At 48.4% G+C, this 17063-nt stretch overlaps 1 protein-coding gene across 1 annotated transcript in view; it reads right to left on the reverse strand.

The window, feature by feature from the left end:
- RAD54L2 (RAD54-like 2 (S. cerevisiae)) overlaps positions 1–17063 on the reverse strand; it is a 36472-nt gene that overhangs the window by 5331 nt on the left and 14078 nt on the right. The window contains 14 exon segments of the mRNA NM_001293318.4: positions 88–293; positions 628–727; positions 1729–1844; positions 2155–2273; positions 2882–3133; positions 3756–3933; positions 4972–5314; positions 6048–6244; positions 7352–7485; positions 7750–7932; positions 8535–8767; positions 9523–9654; positions 10943–11082; positions 12938–13136. Coding sequence (NP_001280247.2) covers positions 88–293; positions 628–727; positions 1729–1844; positions 2155–2273; positions 2882–3133; positions 3756–3933; positions 4972–5314; positions 6048–6244; positions 7352–7485; positions 7750–7932; positions 8535–8767; positions 9523–9654; positions 10943–11082; positions 12938–13136 — 2532 coding nt within the window.

Consider the following 17063-nt stretch of genomic DNA (forward strand, 5'->3'; position numbering starts at 1 on the left):
AAAATAAGAAGTTATGAGAACACAGAAACGAGACTCGGAGGAGCCAAAAGGAGGAACAGCCAAGAAGAGGGCCATGTCCGTGCCTACCTGACATGCCCTGCTTGGAGATCTGACGGTCATAGATCTTCTTCTCCAGGGTGTAATCAGACACCAATCTGTAAATGTGGCACGGCTTCTTCTGCCCGTAGCGGTACACTCTGCACACAGCCTGGGCATCGTGGCATGGGTTCCAAGAAGCATCAAACACCACCACTCTGTTCGCACCAATGAGGTTGACACCCAAACACCCAGCACTGGAAACGAAAGGCAGAATTTTCAATAGCTGCCTTGGCCAATATTGAAAGCTTCGAGGCAGGGACAGCTGCCACAGCCACGATGTGCCCATGGAGATCTCCCTACAATTTTACAGGCAACTTCAACCCTCTATCTGGTTTCCAAGACTGTTATTAACTGTTTGCAGAAGACTAGGGCTAAAATTTTACACCTCTAGGGAATTCAGAAGGAGATGGTACCGCCGTCCCATGAATTCTTGAGAGCAGGTTACAAACGAAGCTAAGAACTGAAAACCCACACGCATACAGAGCAGCAATGCAAGTCCTCCACCACGTCCTGCTCCAGCCAGCTTACCGTGTGGACAAAAGGAAGAGCCATACAGAAGCATTACTGGGATCGTTGAACTGGTTAATCAGTCGTTCCCTTTCCGAGGCAGAGGTGCTGCCATCCAGTCCTGAGAAGGAAATTAAAGACACATTTAAATGCACTGCATATCTGGGGGAATCGCGATGGAACAAACTTGCTTTCCAACCACTCAGCTTTGGCTCTGGTTTCTAACCAATTCTATGCCCTCATGCACTCCTGGACCTCAACTGGACCACTCCGTGCCTCTGATTTGCCCAGCCAGGCAGGTGCAATGCAGCCAGCCAACCTGGGCATTGTTCAACTGAAAGATCAACCAAAACATTATTCAAGTTTGGCAAGGCCAAGACTGGGAGTGCTACAACACACCTAGCACATCAAGGCTTTGAATTAGGCAAGTGAGAGCAGCAGGAAAAACAGCCTCACATGGGCTGGAAGCTCAGGGAACCAAGAGAAAGAAAATTGTGAAAGCCTTTGGTAAAACCTCATTGACTGGATCAGAGCACAGAGAACACTGGTCTAAAGGAGTGCAGTGGGGTTGTCAAGTCCCTGCTCCTGTGCAGCAGCTTGCTTCTAGCAGCTCTGCAAAAATCAGGAACACCACATCCATCATTCCTCTTAGTCCTGGCCTGTGAAGCAGCCACATAAAGCAACAACCCATGCTGGAACAAGATTTAAAGCTGGGAAAGAGGGAAGGAGGAATTCACAGCCCCGAGGTAATGAAATAACTCCAAAGTAATTCTGGTTTGGGAAGCAAGATCTAGACAACAGCCAATCAGGAAACAAAATTTATCTTTTACATTTTTGAAAAGCACCAATGCCTGAGTAAGATACTTAAGATGCTAGACATCTGTGACTAAGATGTCTAAAAGAAGACTGAGAAACTATCAGCAAGTAATTGAGCTGACACTGTCCTCCCTAGCAACTTCCCAAGAATGGTCTGAAAAAGACTTCCTCAGAAGATTGCTTCAGAAGAGCATTTACAGCGTCAGGGAATACTACAGGATGGTGGTGGAAGACACTCAGGAATTCGTCCATCACAAAAGATCAAACAGCATCACACCAAAGGAGAGGAGGTTTGGTTGCACCTACTGTAATAGCTGATGTTTCGGACCCAGTTGTGAACTCCTCCATCTGAGCCTGGAGGATTTGGCATTGGTCTCTTTGCCAAAAACTCTTCAATGACAGACAAAGTGGACAGGCTCTGGCTGAAAAACCAAGGACTCTGTTCAGGAGAAAGCCCCAGCAGCACAAGTGGAACATCAGAACTCTTCCCCAACAACCCTGGCACTGCTGGTGTCAAACCCTGCCTGCTGCAGCCCAACTCTTGCTCATAAACTACACGTTGGCAGAAGCATAAAATGCGTGAAAGAAAAAAAAAAATGGATCTAATACAACAAAGGGGAAAAGGGGAACTGCCAGACCATTCAACCCATGTAACAACCTGCTAGCACCAGAAGGCACTCAACAGCTAGAGCATTTCGTGACTGTATGATCAGCCACTGATTGTTTGCTTACCTGAAGACCAAGATCTTGTCTCCAAGCTTCACGCTCTCCTCAACCAGGTGGAACAGTAACACCATTTTGGGTGAGTTTTCCAAGACTCCCGTCTGGTAATCACACAAGATGTCTTTGGCCTATCAAGAAATGGGAGACTATTACAGGCGGAGTTGTTGATGCCCTGTTTATCTCACCTTGAGTACAGATTATTGAACTAAATAAATTAATTTCAGAGAGGACATGTTCATCCTGTCAGTCCAGGTGACAATGTCTTTTCCAACCACTGCTGCTGCCACCCATTCCAGAAGCTCCAACTGGAGGATGGATGAACGAGCATCTTCCTAACCTCTTGTGATTCTGCTCTATCACTAGATCTCTCCTCTGCATCCTGCTAGATTTATCACCATCTTATCTAGACTAAATTTCAGCCTGACATCTCTTTAGAATAACAAAATCCATAGCCTTTTTGGTCAGATGAAAACAATGGTATTAAGTGTGTTGCCTGCACTCCAGTCACAGAAGTGTCACAAAATTCCCACCCAGTGCCATGCAGACATGCTGATCAAGATGCTCTGTGGCAGAGAAAACAGATGACAAGATGCCTAGCTTTCACACAGGAGAGTCTTTTCTTTGCTCTGCTTCAGAAAAGCTGTCCTAATGAAAACAGGTACAGCCTTTCAGAGGAAGCATCTGGTCTACGTGTACTGCAACCTGCCAAGTGTAGTTTTCCAGCAGTGGTACTCACCCACTCGTACGTAACAACCTGATTTGCTCTCTCCTGAAAGGGGTTGAAGCCAACACTCTGGAGGAACTTGCTGTTGGTGGCTTCTCCAACTGGTGATGCCAAAGCATTACTCTCTGTTTTGACTTTAACTGCTTGAGGCTGGCAGCGGGAATTAGTGCTTGCTGTGCCAAGGTCATCCACATCCAAGTCCTGCTCGTTTGCTAAATTCTCCTTCTGCAGAGCTTCATACAGCACATCGGGATGGTTCCAGATCTGAAGGGGTAAGAAAAGACAATGGTTAGGCCTGTGCTGGCCTGCTACCTCTCAGCGTTTGGGAACTGAAAGCCCCTAGAGTTATTCAAAGGATAGAATTAATGCTTTGATAATCTCACCACCATCCCCACATGGAACTGCAAGGCACTGAAGAGAAAGCCATTCTGACTGAATTAAGGCAGCCAAAATAGAAAGCACAATTCTGCCACGACACGAGGTACGAGCTGTCTTAACCAAGGCTCTCCTGACTGCAAAGCTGCCAATTTTTTTCCCTCAGAAGAAAACAGAATGCCCCTCTGACTCTCACACAGCACAAACACAGAGGATGCTGTTCACACTGAGGCAGGTAACCGGTCGTGGTATCAGCCCAGTACTGGTTCAGCTGACAGCTGCAGGTTTCTCCCCAAAATGTGAACACAGTATTTAACATCCCTGCATGCCAGGTCTGTAAGTGAGGATAACAATTTTGCTGGATCACCGCAGAGAACTCTGGGGAGAGAGTATGGACGGGGCCACCAATCACACTTCTGTCTCCTGTTTCGATCCATATTCTTGCCTTTCCCTTGCACGTATATATGCATATATATGGGTTTTTTTTTTTGCAACTCCTGTCAAAACCTACCTTACAGCAGACACAGAAAGCTTTGAGTGGGTTCAGTCCCAGCCAGCCGCTGTTGCCTGCATCTCGGAACCGGTTCATGAACTCCGTATAAAGGGCCCGCTGGATCTTTGACAGACGTACCAAAATGACATGTTCTTCCTTAGAGGGGAGCTGAACCTTCAGCACATTGTGCCCCCGCCTGGGGAGGCAATAAAGAAAGAGAGATAAATAGAGGGAAGGGAATTTCCCAATCTGCTATCTCTGCGGCTGCCTGCAGGGTATGATCTGGACTTCCTGCCCACCTGGCTGCATACTTCTCTAATGCATGACGCTCGTGAGATACTCTCCCTGCAGCCAAATACCAACAGCAAGCACAATTACAGAAAGCTCAAATGTTACAATCTTCCAGCACGGGTCACAGTGTTAGGAGAGTGATGGAAGCCTTGCTTTTTTTTCTTGGCAGTTGAAAAACAGAATTAAGACCTAAGGTTTCTTTTTAGCTCTGCCAATGACTAAGACACTCCATCCAAATCACTGATCCAGCACCTCAGAACCCTTGACCAAGAAACAAAGTCAATTTGTCTCCAGGGTGGCAGAGGCACGTCACTTTTTTGTCACTGATTGCTCATGAAACACTTTCGGATCCCTATATAAAGGATATCAAAGACTGCACATCCAAATTAACCATTAAGACATCAAAATAAACTTGAGGTCAATCTGTACAGTTGGATGTGCTCCATTACACGTGCGCTCAGTACCAACACAAACTAACTTGACTTCCACCCCGAAGGCAAAACAGAGCCAAAAAAACCACCCTGTAGTTGACAGAGGTTCTGAGAGAAATACAGAGCTGCTGATTTGTGGATGTCCCACCCCTCTGTGGATGTCCCATCCCCTTGTGGATGCCCCATCCCTGGAGGCATTCAAGGCCAGGCTGGATGTGGCTCTGGGCAGCCTGGGCTGCTGATTGGCGACCCTGCACATAGCAGGGGGTTGGAATTGGATGATAATTATGGTCCTTTTCAACCCAGGCCATTCTAGGATTCTGTGATTTAAGAACATCTCTGGTTTTCCCCATATGCTTAAGGTCCCCCCACAGAGAATGGCAAAGATAAAACTCAAGCCCAAGAAGACAGCACAATGTTGTATTGCATAAGCTCAGCAATCAAGCAGGCTGAATTGGGGTGAAGGAGCTGGCTGCATGGACCAGACCACCAGCAGCTCCTCATGGACTCACCGCTGCACAAAGCCCTCCAGCAGGCTATGCAGGACATGGCTGCGATACCTCATGAGACGCACATCCTGAGGGGTGCTGTCAATACACTGCCCATTCAGGATGGGGCGTTCAAACATGTTGCTGAATTCCTGCCGTGAGCCCAGGAAGTCAGGTCGGACAAAGTCTACCATGCACCAGTACTCGATGAGGTTGTTCTGGAGCGGGTAGCCGGTCAGCACCACCCGCCGCCGGGAGCGGATGTTCTTCAGGGCCTGCGAGGTGCTGGCATGGCAGTTCTTGATGCGGTGCCCCTCATCACAGATAACCACATCTGGGCCAGGGCGAGACAACGCTTTCTCAATCCCTGAGGACAAGGAACATTAAGTTAGTCTGAGACAAGCAAGATGAAGTTCTGGCTTTGCACAGTCACTGACTTCACAAAAGGGAAAGGAGGGGTAGCTCTGAAAGGCAAGAATTGGTATTAGTAGGTGGCACGGAACAAGGCTGACTCAGGAAGTAACACTAGCTCCCACTTAGCATGATGCGGTCATGAGCAAACGTGGCTGTCCCTTGACTACTGCTCAGATGGACTGCATTACATCAAGTTGGGTGTCTTGGGTCATATATGACTGGCAAAGCTCACACAAAGACATGTCCAAGCTCATGGTACTGCCTTCCACTCTTACTTGCAGCCACTGCAAGGAATGAGAGACTCACCCAGAGCTGAACAATGCACTGTCTCCAAAGATGCAATCCTGCCCAGCAAAGCCTGATCGTGTCAGGGATGCTAGAAGAGAGCACCCCATTCTAGACTTGTTCTGATACTGAGGGCTGTGGCTTCAAGCCGAATGTAGTGAAGAGACCTAACAGCCCTTGGATTACAGGCATGAAGCAGGTGATCACAAATACATCCACTGTGGCAACAGCGTCCTGACCTGCCTGTCTACAAGGAACAAAGAAACTACTGCCAATGGGTAGGACTGACTCTATTAGCTCCCAGAAATAAGCAATCTGCAGGTAGTTTCCCTGTGCTGCCAGAGCTGCTAGCCAGCTGGACAACAGGAACACATGCTCTCCCCCGACAACTGGCTTCCCACCTTTCAGAAGCTCTTGCTGCCGGTCTTCCTCATCCAAGTCAATAATGACAGGGCCAGTTTGCTTCTTTGTTTTCTTCTTCCTTCCAGTGGCAAAAGACTTCTTCAGCGAAAGGAGGCGGTACATCTCATATCCCATCAGCAGCACACCGCCCTCTACCACCCAGTCATTCACCACCTTTGCACGTGCAGCCGTTGTCCTGCAAAACAAACCAACAAACACAGCAGGCTGTAAGCATTCTCCCCAGTTTCAGTTTGAACCACTGGGTTGGAGCCTGCCGAGGAAGAAGACTTGATCAGTTAATTAAAGTACTTTCTAGCATCAAACCAGACAGATGAATATAAAGAAGTTATGGCCTCTACAAAAGCCCATCAGGTGCTAATGCACATGGTTGTGACCCTTTATTACATTTGCCCCTTTCTGTCTCTTCCAATGCCAGTGTCCTTCCACTCTCCCTTCCCTGCTACCCAGCTTAGAGTTGGTTCAGATACAGGCATTGTCTTCACTCAACCTCCCCAGAGCCCACAGAAGCTCATCCAATAGTAAATACATGGCTGGAGCAGTACCAGCAGCTTCAAAGCACACTGCACTCAGGAACTGAGGACCAAAACACGTGAGCATATGAACACAGGTATTGAGCTGAGAGCTCCCTGTGATCACTACACTGTCCTGATACATGCAAGGCCAATGCCTCATAAAGAAGCAGAGATCCACAGGCCAAAAATACACTCCACAGCAGGCTATAAGTGCTATTGCTCCTTTCTGGAAAAGGATTCTTTGCATCAATTGCCAGAATCCCTCAAGGACAACACAATTCATAGAGAGTCACAGTGCTGGGTAGAGGAATCCTTAGGCGTGTGAAAATTCTCGGGGCAAAAACCCAAACATTTAAAATACAGGAGCTGCATGGTACAAGGGGCACATGTCTCATGAGTCCCAGGACTCTGACAGGGCTAACGAGGTACAGCCAGAAACAAACCACAGCATTTCTGTTCCTCTCTGCACAATTAGGTCTTATCTCTGGCAACTGAGTTTCTGATCTCAGCATGGAAGGAAGAAAAGAAAGATGAGTAAGCAGAGTGAGAAGAAAGTACAAGATACAAACACTGCACAGAAGATACCATAAACCTCTCCCGTTTACCAAAATCCTCCCCTCAAAACAGTGTTACACAAGAAGAGCAGAGTAGGAAGGATCTGGGAGTTGACGGCACAGAATTAGCCCAGAGATAGCAGTCTGCAACAGTAATTCTTGTAACAGTTCCTCAGGACAGCCTAACAGTTCAAAAGGGCTTTTACAGGCACCTACTTGTGTTCATCATTCAGGATGTGGACTTTAAAGGTGCGAGGCTGGACCTCTTTGGAGTTATAGTCAGGAGGAAGGTTCTCAGGTGCTGGGAGCCACATGTTGAATTCTGCTAGCCAGTTTTGAAGCGTGTTCACCTGAAAAAGTTAGCCATGGAAGGACTGAGAACCCAGCTGAGTTGCTCAGGATTTTAACAGCAGAGATGAGAGCATGGAACATCTCCCAGCTGTGCCCAGACAGGAGCAGCAGACTAAAACATGCATACTCAGGGACACGGGGAACAAAATGGGCAGCAAGGGTATGACAGAGCATGGTGTGAGATGGGAAACAATCAATCTCTATGCAAAGAGAGAAGCAGAGCAATGAAGGTGACCATTAAGCTCTTCGCAAGGACCACTTACAGGTACAATGGCAAGAACAGTCTTTGCCTCCGTGTGCCGAAAAAGTACATCCAAGAAAGAGATGACCTGTATGGTCTTGCCCAGGCCCATGCTATGTGCTAAAATACACCCAAACCCACTGCTGGTTTTAAATCTCTCCAAGGACTCGACCAAGTTGTCATACAGGAATCGGATCCCACCAATCTAGAGAGAAAGGTAGAAAAACCAAATTGGGGCTGGTTAGTTCATTTATAAATACAATTTCATTTTAAAAAGTGCTCATCTAAACAGGCAAAGAAAACACTCCTGTCTGTTCCAGATACTACTACACACAGATAAGAAACAACTCTGCCACTCCGATGAACTCTAATCTTTATTAAGGATTTTGCCTTTGAGAGCTGAAGGAATTTTGTTTCAAGTACATCCAGAATAAAGAGAAAACATTTAAATTTCTTTATCTTTTTATTGAATTTTATTGGTGGTAGGTGGATGGTTGGACTAGATGATCTTGGAGGTCTTTTCCAACCATGGTGATTCTACGATTCTGTGAATACGAGCACAGGCCTTTGAAATAAAAGCAAAGGGCTTTTGTTATCAAGTGATAACAGCAGACAGATTACAACAGTCATACATAGCCCAGGCCTTCTTTCAGTTTCTCCTCATCATCTGACTGTCCACAGCTGCAACCGCTGCAACCAGACTGGTCACAGATCTCACCAAAGGAGTTTGGCTACGATAACAGAGCAGCTCTGGCTGACTTGCTTGCACTTCCAAGCTTAACAGGTTACCTGATGAGGTCAGCCTACCTGATGAGGTTTTACTGCATGTGCAAGCTGGGGAGCCAGGAAAATATCTTCCTCATTTGGTGGATGGTTGATGTTGACAATGACTTGCCCCAGAGCATCTGACTGATTTAAGGCATCATTCACATGAGAGCCGCTGCTCTCTTCGCTGCCGTCTTCCTCCCCTTCGTTGCCAGAGTCACTGCTGTCCACAATTTGGAGGGCATCATCCTCTCCCGAACTCAGCTCAATCACTTCTGTAAACAGAACAGGAGAGAATAAGGGCAAAGGCTAACGTGACGTCAGTGTTAATCACGCATGGAAGAAAACTCATACGGGGAAAATAAGGCCACCACATTTTGCAACGCTGCCCTGGCCCAGTGACCTACTCTGAGCAAGCAGGCAGGACACAGGCCTACCGGAGGCCCCTCAGGCTAGCATACAAACACTGGGGTTTCCCTGAGTTTCCCATTGTTTCAAGGAACACCCATTTGAGCTGGGCCATGCAGAATATGAGGTAGTTCCTGTATGCGTTTTACATCCTCCTTCATGTGTTCTCTAATTCCCAAATCCAGACAAGCATTGTATCTGTTGATACACTGTCTAACGACTGCCAAAGAGATCAGGCAGAAGTACTGGGGTGGTATAAAGCAATCAGGCTAGATCCACCTGGGACAGGGGACGCAACTGCTTTCAGCTGTAGATCTGAATACTCAGATGCAGACGATGCCACATCTCATGTAAGCATTCTTCAGCAGAGCACTGAGCAAAATGCAGTGTATTTATAAAGCAGAAATAAATACAAGCTTGCAAGAGTGCCTGATGGGCCAGGCTACAAGTGTCAATTTAGGACTCAAAGGCAAAAATTGGCCATATATTTGGAAACCAACAGACCTACAAAAATCCAAAGTAATTCCCTACTGGAACATCTGACTAGAGGAACATGGGAGTCTTGTGGCTAAATAAATGGCACTGCTGTGAGAAGACAAGGGTGAGGCTGTTGGTCACTTACCATCTTTAATGCTGTTTTTTCCTTTAGTATCATCTTCACTGCCACTGCTGGTACTGTCTAGGCAGATCACTTCCTCAGCAAGGACCTGAGGGGGGAGCTGGGTAGCCTCTGCTGCTCTGAAAATGATGTCCTCTACAAACATGACAATAAGTAATTCATAATAATGGGAAAGGAGACAAAACTGTTCAGAAACCAGACAGTATTTCCTTCCATTTTTGCTCCAATAACTTAGCCCTGGAATTTTCCATAACAGACTCTCACTGTCTAAAATACTGCTGTGACTCAGCTTCCTGGGTCACAGTCGCCTTCTTTCTCAGTATGCCTAAACAATAACCCATTGCTCATGGCATGCTCTTTGTTGCATGCCCTGACTGGGGCATGCTGACCATACGTATGCTGAAGTCTCCCCCTCCCCTCCTTTTTTCTTTTTTCTTTTTGTCTCAGAAATAAAAGCATTGCATTTTGCTTCATTCCAATTCTATTTTCCATCCAGCAGAGAAGTACCAACCACTGAAGACATAACTGCCCTTTGTTAGTAGAGACACCGTAATAATTACATCCTACATATCATAAACAACTTTTGATGGTCGAGACCATTTGTTTGCATGTTTAAGTATTCCCACATGGGGAGAGAGGCGAGCTCAACAGGGCCAGATAAGAACTGCTGCAGTGACTCAGTAAGCAACCATATTCATCTGGGGCTGCAACCTATTCCTCACCAGTTAAAGTGTTTTAAGCTCCTGTTCCTCTTTTTCTTTTTTAATGCAAAACATTTTAAACTCTTGAACTTAGGAGACATTATACATCTTCTCAAGAGGTAAAGCCAACCCAAGAACTGGTAGTCCCCTGACACGCTTTCCAGCTGCACTCCTCTGCCCTCACACAGCAGTTTGAGGGGCTGTGCTATAAAATCACTTAAATGATCCAGGTTAGAAGATGATGCAAGATGACATATTGCTGAACTGCATCCTGACACGGGGTTATCTTCCAGTAACTGAGGTCACTCCCACTGCGAGAAGAGGATACTTCACCATTTATACTGCCTATTATTTTGCTGCTTGTTGAAACATGCAAGAAAGGATAAGGCTACATGAACATACGTACACCCAGTGTATTGTTCTGCTGTCCCAGTATCAGATCCATGCATTACCAGGCTACACACAGAACAAACATGATCTGGACCAAGGACATGGCTTCTGTCATTTCAGTTTGTTTACGCTTCCATAGCAGTTGGAAAGACAAGAGAGACCTGTTCCAGTACGCTGCTTACACACAGTTAACCGACCAAAATACCTTCAGCAAATTTTGCTGGCACCTTCCACCATACAGCCACATCATCTCACTTCAGAACTAGCTCAGAAGGGGAACGAAATGCCTATCCTTAAAACTCTTGCTTCAGGTGGCATCTCCCACTGCTTACCAGGAAGAAACTCGGGGGATACGGTTGGGATGGTGGCTGGGTAATCCTTCCGTTGCTGCTCCAGCCGCTTCCTTCTCTCCAACTCTTCCTGCTGGGCTGCCTTTGTCACGGCCTCTAGTTGGTCCTCACGCAATAGCTTTCTGAACACACAAGCAAATGGAGAAACACGGCCTGGTTACACTCAGTTTCTTCCAAAGAAACCAAACAGCCATCCATCTGGCTCAACAAACCCACAAGCTCCAAGTGGTGTGTCAGCTACAGTGATGACAAACATCACAGCCAACAGTTACAGACAGTGCTACAGCTCTTTCAAGACTGCGCTTCCCAGCTGCAGGCAACCATACTATTACTCAAGGATAAGAGTTTGAAAGAAACAAATTAACAAAAGGAGGAAAAAACACCAGCGGGTAAGAATACAGGTTACCAGGTTACCAGAGAGCAGCTCTATTGGAAAGAACGTTATTTATGGCCATCCAGTTCATAAATAGAGAAGGCACAAGGTCCTGCAAAGACGTATGAGGAAAAAAGGCATCAGTTCCCCCACGAAAAGTCACCATACTGATTTTCATCTGCTTCAGTGTTTTCAGGAGGCAGGACCTCTCAGGGCTTTAACACCACTGTTCCAAAGACTGCTCTCAAAGCCACTTATTTTTCCATGTAATTGCCATACTTCCGAAAGTTGCTTTCCCTCTTTCCAGTTCCACTCTCAGTTTCTCATCTGCAGCCCTGGAAATGAAGGCTCTTTTGCCAGAGGAGAGGTACAGCCCAAGCAGTGGCAAAATGCAGCTTCCTGCGGGCAGCCAGCCCTGCACTGCAGGGACAGCTCCTCCATCCTATGCATGGCTCAGGCTCCAAGGCCCACTCAGTGCTCACTCCTTCAGCTCCAAGGAACTCCACGTGCACCAGCTGAAACACCAGCACCATACAGGTGGAAGAACCACTTGTTGCCGCAGGAATCCCCGCTCCACCACGACTCCTCTGAGCAATATTTAATGGTGAGTTACCACCTCACAGCCTGTCCCAGCACGTATGTGGTAACTCGTGCAATCGGTTTTACTTTGTAAAATTCAGGTGAAATGGATTTCCAGCATTTCAGTCACCTGCTGCAGTGAGAGTGTTCCAGGACAGAGGAAGGACTGCATTTTAGGCCGTCCACAATACTATCCTCATCAGCAAAAAATCACACGTACACATCTGACGCTGGATATTCACTTAATGACGGTGCTATTTTCAATTACATGTCTAAAGAAACAGCAGCCAATAGCCGATTTTTGCAATCCATTCCAAAACCAGATATTCACTCTTCTGAAATACCAGATAAATCTGCACCCATATGCAGCACTCCAGACTGAAAACACACTACTCCTACTGTTGAAATCCAAAGGCTTTGGAAAAGAAAAGCCATCTGCTTTGCCAACAGTGGGAAAAAGGAGCTTAGAAAGAAAAGTCCACAGACTTCCTCTTTACCCAAAAGATTCCCTCTTTACCCAAAGGAGTCCAGAAGAGGGTCACTAAGATCATCAGAGGGCTGGAGCACCTCTCCTATGAGGAAAGGTTGAGGGAACTGGGCTTGTTTAGCTTGGAGAAGAGAAGGCTCCGGGGAGACCTCACTGCGGCCTTCCAGTACTTGAAGGGAGCGCATAAACGGGAGGGGGAACGGCTGTTTGTGAGGGTGGATAGTGATAGGACAAGAGGGAATGGTTTTAAATTGAGACAGGGGAGGTTTAGGTTGGATATTAGGAGGAAGTTTTTCACCCAGAGGGTGGTGACGCACTGAACAGGTTGCCCAAGGAGGCTGTGGATGCCCCATCCCTGCAGGCATTCAAGGCCAGGCTGGATGTGGCTCTGGGCAGCCTGGTCTGCTGGTTGGTGACCCTGCACATAGCAGAGGGTTGAAACTCAATGAACATTGAGGTCCTTTTCAACCCAGGCCTTTCTATGGTATGATATGGTAACATATAGGACTCTACCTCTCCTTGTCCTGCTGATGCTCACCTTATGTTTCTCCGCATGTGAGACGGTTTCTGAGCCCTCTTCTTTTTGGTGTCCTCAGAGGCCAGGCTCTTGTGCTGGTTCTGCAAGAGTCGCTCTGCCCGCTCACTCTGCGATGAGGTAGTTGAAGTAGAGCGCTGCCATTCTCCGTCCTCTGCGTGCTCAACATGGTCACTGCTGAACACGGCCTCCTGGGGTTGGTCTGCAGAGACAAGGAGGTAATGACGTGAGAGCAGCAGTGCCAGGCCGTCACTTGGTTTTTACAAGAGGATTTTACATCAGGATTTCAGCCCTCAAGTGTCCTTACAAAAAACAGGGTAAGGTTATTTCAGTCCATGCAGAGCACTTGCTGACCCAAGGGCCCATTTTCCTACACGGATCAGACGAGCTCCCATTAAGGTAGGAAAAGAAAGCAACTTAAATCTCTTCTTTGTTTCACAGTAATTGGGTGGGACAGAAATTTCCACGTACATGACACCTGTGTAACTGTCTTCCAAGCTAAGAGAACACAGTGCTATCTGCTTCAAGCACTGGGTCATGGCCCATCGGGAAGCCCCATGCTTTTATCACCAGACTCCACTCTCATGATTTAAATGCTACCTTCTGGCAAGCTCTTTTGAAAAACCACAACGCTGACAACCCTCTTTCTGTTTTACAGACTACAGACTCCTTTTCCCCTGCCTTCTCCTATTTTCAGGCTTGCATTAGTGGCTGACTTCAGTCTTAAAGTGCTATGCAAAATGACACCGTGTTCTATGTCATTTGGCTCTTCAACAGGCTGCCAGTGACGAAGCCTGCAGAGCACAGAATGGAAGCGTTTCCAGTTTGAAAGCTTCCCTTGAAGTAAACAGTTTTTGACAAGCCTTGTAGTAGCTTCTTTGAAGCACCTTCTCCCCTTGTGTCAGACAGAGATACCCCAAACCTCATCTCTCAATCAGCTTTCTTGCTCACAGCATGTGTATGAGCTAATGGCTGCACTGCAACGACGCTTGGACAGAACTGTGAAGGAAAGAGGGAAAGAAGACATCAGCACAGAAAAATGCAGCAGCAGAAGTAACACTGAACCATCAAGCGTCGTCTTGTGATGCCTTGGTATCTGGAGACACAGAGCGTCCCTCCTCACAGAGCCAAGAGCTGGAGCCAAGGATGCCTCAGTACAGCACTACAGGCACCTCTATGGCTTCCAGCATGACACATGTATTTAAATTAATCTTACCATCAGTGTCGCCTCTTAAAATTGAGGTGATGAGGACCTGATGTGCCTTGGGCCAACTCTGCAGCTTCACTCCAGACATCCCAGCAGCCCTGCCCAGCGCCAGCAACCACCACGACAGGCCAAAACTAGCACGAGCAGCTCAGCATCCCTGCGAATGGCAGTGCCAGCAAATTCTACATGTGCCAGCTAAGCAGGCAGCCACAGCTTATGCGATGAATGGAGGAAATGTCACATGTGAGCACTAAAGGCAAAGGGGTTCGCTGCTACCATCACAGTAATTCTGCTGCAGCCAAGGTCTGGGAGACCTCTGCTGGAAGCAAAGCCAGTTTCCCGAGCTGCCCAGACACTGGCTCTGCTATCCTAGCTGAAGACACTTTGCTCACATTACCTGCAACTCCTCAGCAAATCTTCCTTCCCCTCGGCCCTCCAGACCCGGACCCAAGGTTATATAACTAGATCAAAGGATCGGATGAAATAGGGCAAAGGGAAATAGGGAGGCTGCACATGTGACTGCATTCTCGGGGATGAGTCATTAAAGCAGTGACTATCTGGAGACAAACACTGCCATGGTTACACTGCTGCCATCTCACCCTGCCCAGGGGACATTGGCGAGGTAGGAGGAGCACAAAGCCCCACCGGTTTGGCAGGGGAAGTGCTCCGCTTCCTCCTCCATCCATACCATAGCTCGGGTATGCAGCTGCAAGCAGGGCTTGTTCTGTTGCTGGTCTCTATTGGCCCTTCATGGTGCATACGGTGCAACTCAGCCCACAGCCGAAAAGCTGCACAGCTGGGACCTGCATGGGGACAGAGCATAACAGCTACACATATGGGAAGCTGTTCCGTGCTGGGGGTTTCCAAGGGCAGCAGAGATGGCATCACTGCAGCAGTGCATCCAGCTGCTCCTCCGGGGTTCTTGCAGCCCTGCAGCAGCACAGCTGTGCCCTGCTCCTTGCACAGACACCTGCACGCAGCCAGGACTGCACCGCCACAACCCACAGACCTGGTCACAGCTCTGGTTCACGCTGCAGGGTAGAGCTGCCGACTTTCCCGGCTCACTGAGTGGCAGCACCCACCTGCCCCACAGAGCAGGGCACACGTCTGGCTCCTCCACTAGCACCACTGAGAAGTCTGTAAGGAAGGGAGTCGTGACAGCTCTGTGCATCTGCTCCCTGGGTGGGATGGCTGTCAGAGCTGCCCCTGAACACCGTGACTCGTGATACGTAACAGTAAGAGATCAGTCCCACCGCAGGGCATTTCCTATTGCACCTAAGCCTGAAGAACTCAGCTCGCCAACTCCTTCTTGCATAATATTCTCAATGTTTATTCTCACTAAACAGCACGGCATGCAGCCTGCAAAATATTCTCCAGCACTTCAGATTTCACAGGGCACTGAATACTGTTATGCAAGGGTCCTGAAGCATCGAGCACCTTGCTTTTTGGGGAGCGTGAGATTGCTGTAGCTGACAGAAGTCTTCTGCTGACACTGAGGTGTGTGAGAGGTGCCAGGGCCTCAGCGAGGCCGAGCATCTACACACCCACAAATAAATCCCCACGGGTCTGGGAACAGTCAAAAACTTGCAGGAAATGCCATTCAGGATCAGACCTGAGGGCTCCCACCTGAGGCTGTTGCACAGGAAGGTGCAGGAGCCGCCTCAGCTCACACCACACCGAGGGAGCTGGCTGCTCCTTTGTGCCACGCTGCTATTAACAGAGCCAGCTAGGCTCAGCTCTCCTGGGAGCGCAGTCCTCCACCAGCACAGCTCCAGGGACTCCAGGGACAGCGTATGGCTGAAAACAGCCCCTTGTTTATTTTTGAAGCCATTTCCCTGGGGATACTCAGGGTACTAACTAGCAATGTTTTGCTGAGTCTGGGCATTGCTTCCTGCCCTAAGGACTGGGATGTGTGCACAGTGAGGACAGTAGCTGTGTGCAGAGCAGAGAGCAGTCCGCTCCTGCTGCAGGAACTCTCTCCTGTCCCGCACAAAGAGCAGTTATGTACTGTCTCCTGCAGTCTGTGGGCAATCAGAGACCAGCTAGTACAGGCTTGTACTACTACAGCCAGCACTGAGTTGTCAGAGCAAGAATGGGAGGAGCACCGAGCGACGGCACAAGAAAGCCTAATTGCACAGCTTCAGCTGCAGTCACTGACACACTGAACTACAACAGAGCCAAAGGCTAGAGCAGTGGCTCTGCAGAGCACCGGCACTGACACGCTGCAAGATACTCTGGGTCAATCTGCTGCCTTCCCTGTGCTGGGCTCAGGGGGTGTGGAGGCAGTGGAGTTCAGCTGCAGCACAGCAGTTATCTTGGAGGTTGGCAGAGGATGTGCTGGCTTGTCCCGTATTCAGTTGAAGCAGAACATAAATGGAGTATTTGCAGAATATTCTCTGTGTATGTTACTGGTGCAGCTGTAGTGTGGATGCCATGCAAGGAGGTGTTCCCAAAGCACACCTCGCATGGAGGCAGTGCTACAGAACACCCCAGTGCACCCAGCTGGAGGCAGGACAATGATGAAATCCCTCTAAAGGAAGGTGTAGGGGAAAGCAAGGGGGAAGCCTGGGCCTGCTTCCCAAAGCTCTACCTGCTGGAAAACCCACAAGAGCCACACGAGCCCTCCCAGTGCCTGGCACACACCGGGAAGTCCACCTTACAGCAAGGACGTGGCTCTCAGGGGGCTGGGGCTCAGCCACCCCCTGCAGCTGCTATCAGGGCAGCTAATTAGCAACAAGACTTTGTTCTGCTCAGAAAATAATTGCTCTCAGTCTTCAGCAGTGGCAGGATGCCCCTCCCAGCCACAACCGCTTAACAAAGCACCAATTATGTAAGAGCCAGCATTATATAAGCCGGCACACCTAACGCCCTCCTCTCCCCCATCGCAGCACCCACTGACCCCTCGTTCCTCTCCAGCTGTGC

Source organism: Gallus gallus, chromosome 12 (assembly GCF_016699485.2).
Source record: "Gallus gallus isolate bGalGal1 chromosome 12, bGalGal1.mat.broiler.GRCg7b, whole genome shotgun sequence".
Taxonomy (NCBI): Eukaryota; Metazoa; Chordata; class Aves; order Galliformes; family Phasianidae; genus Gallus; species Gallus gallus.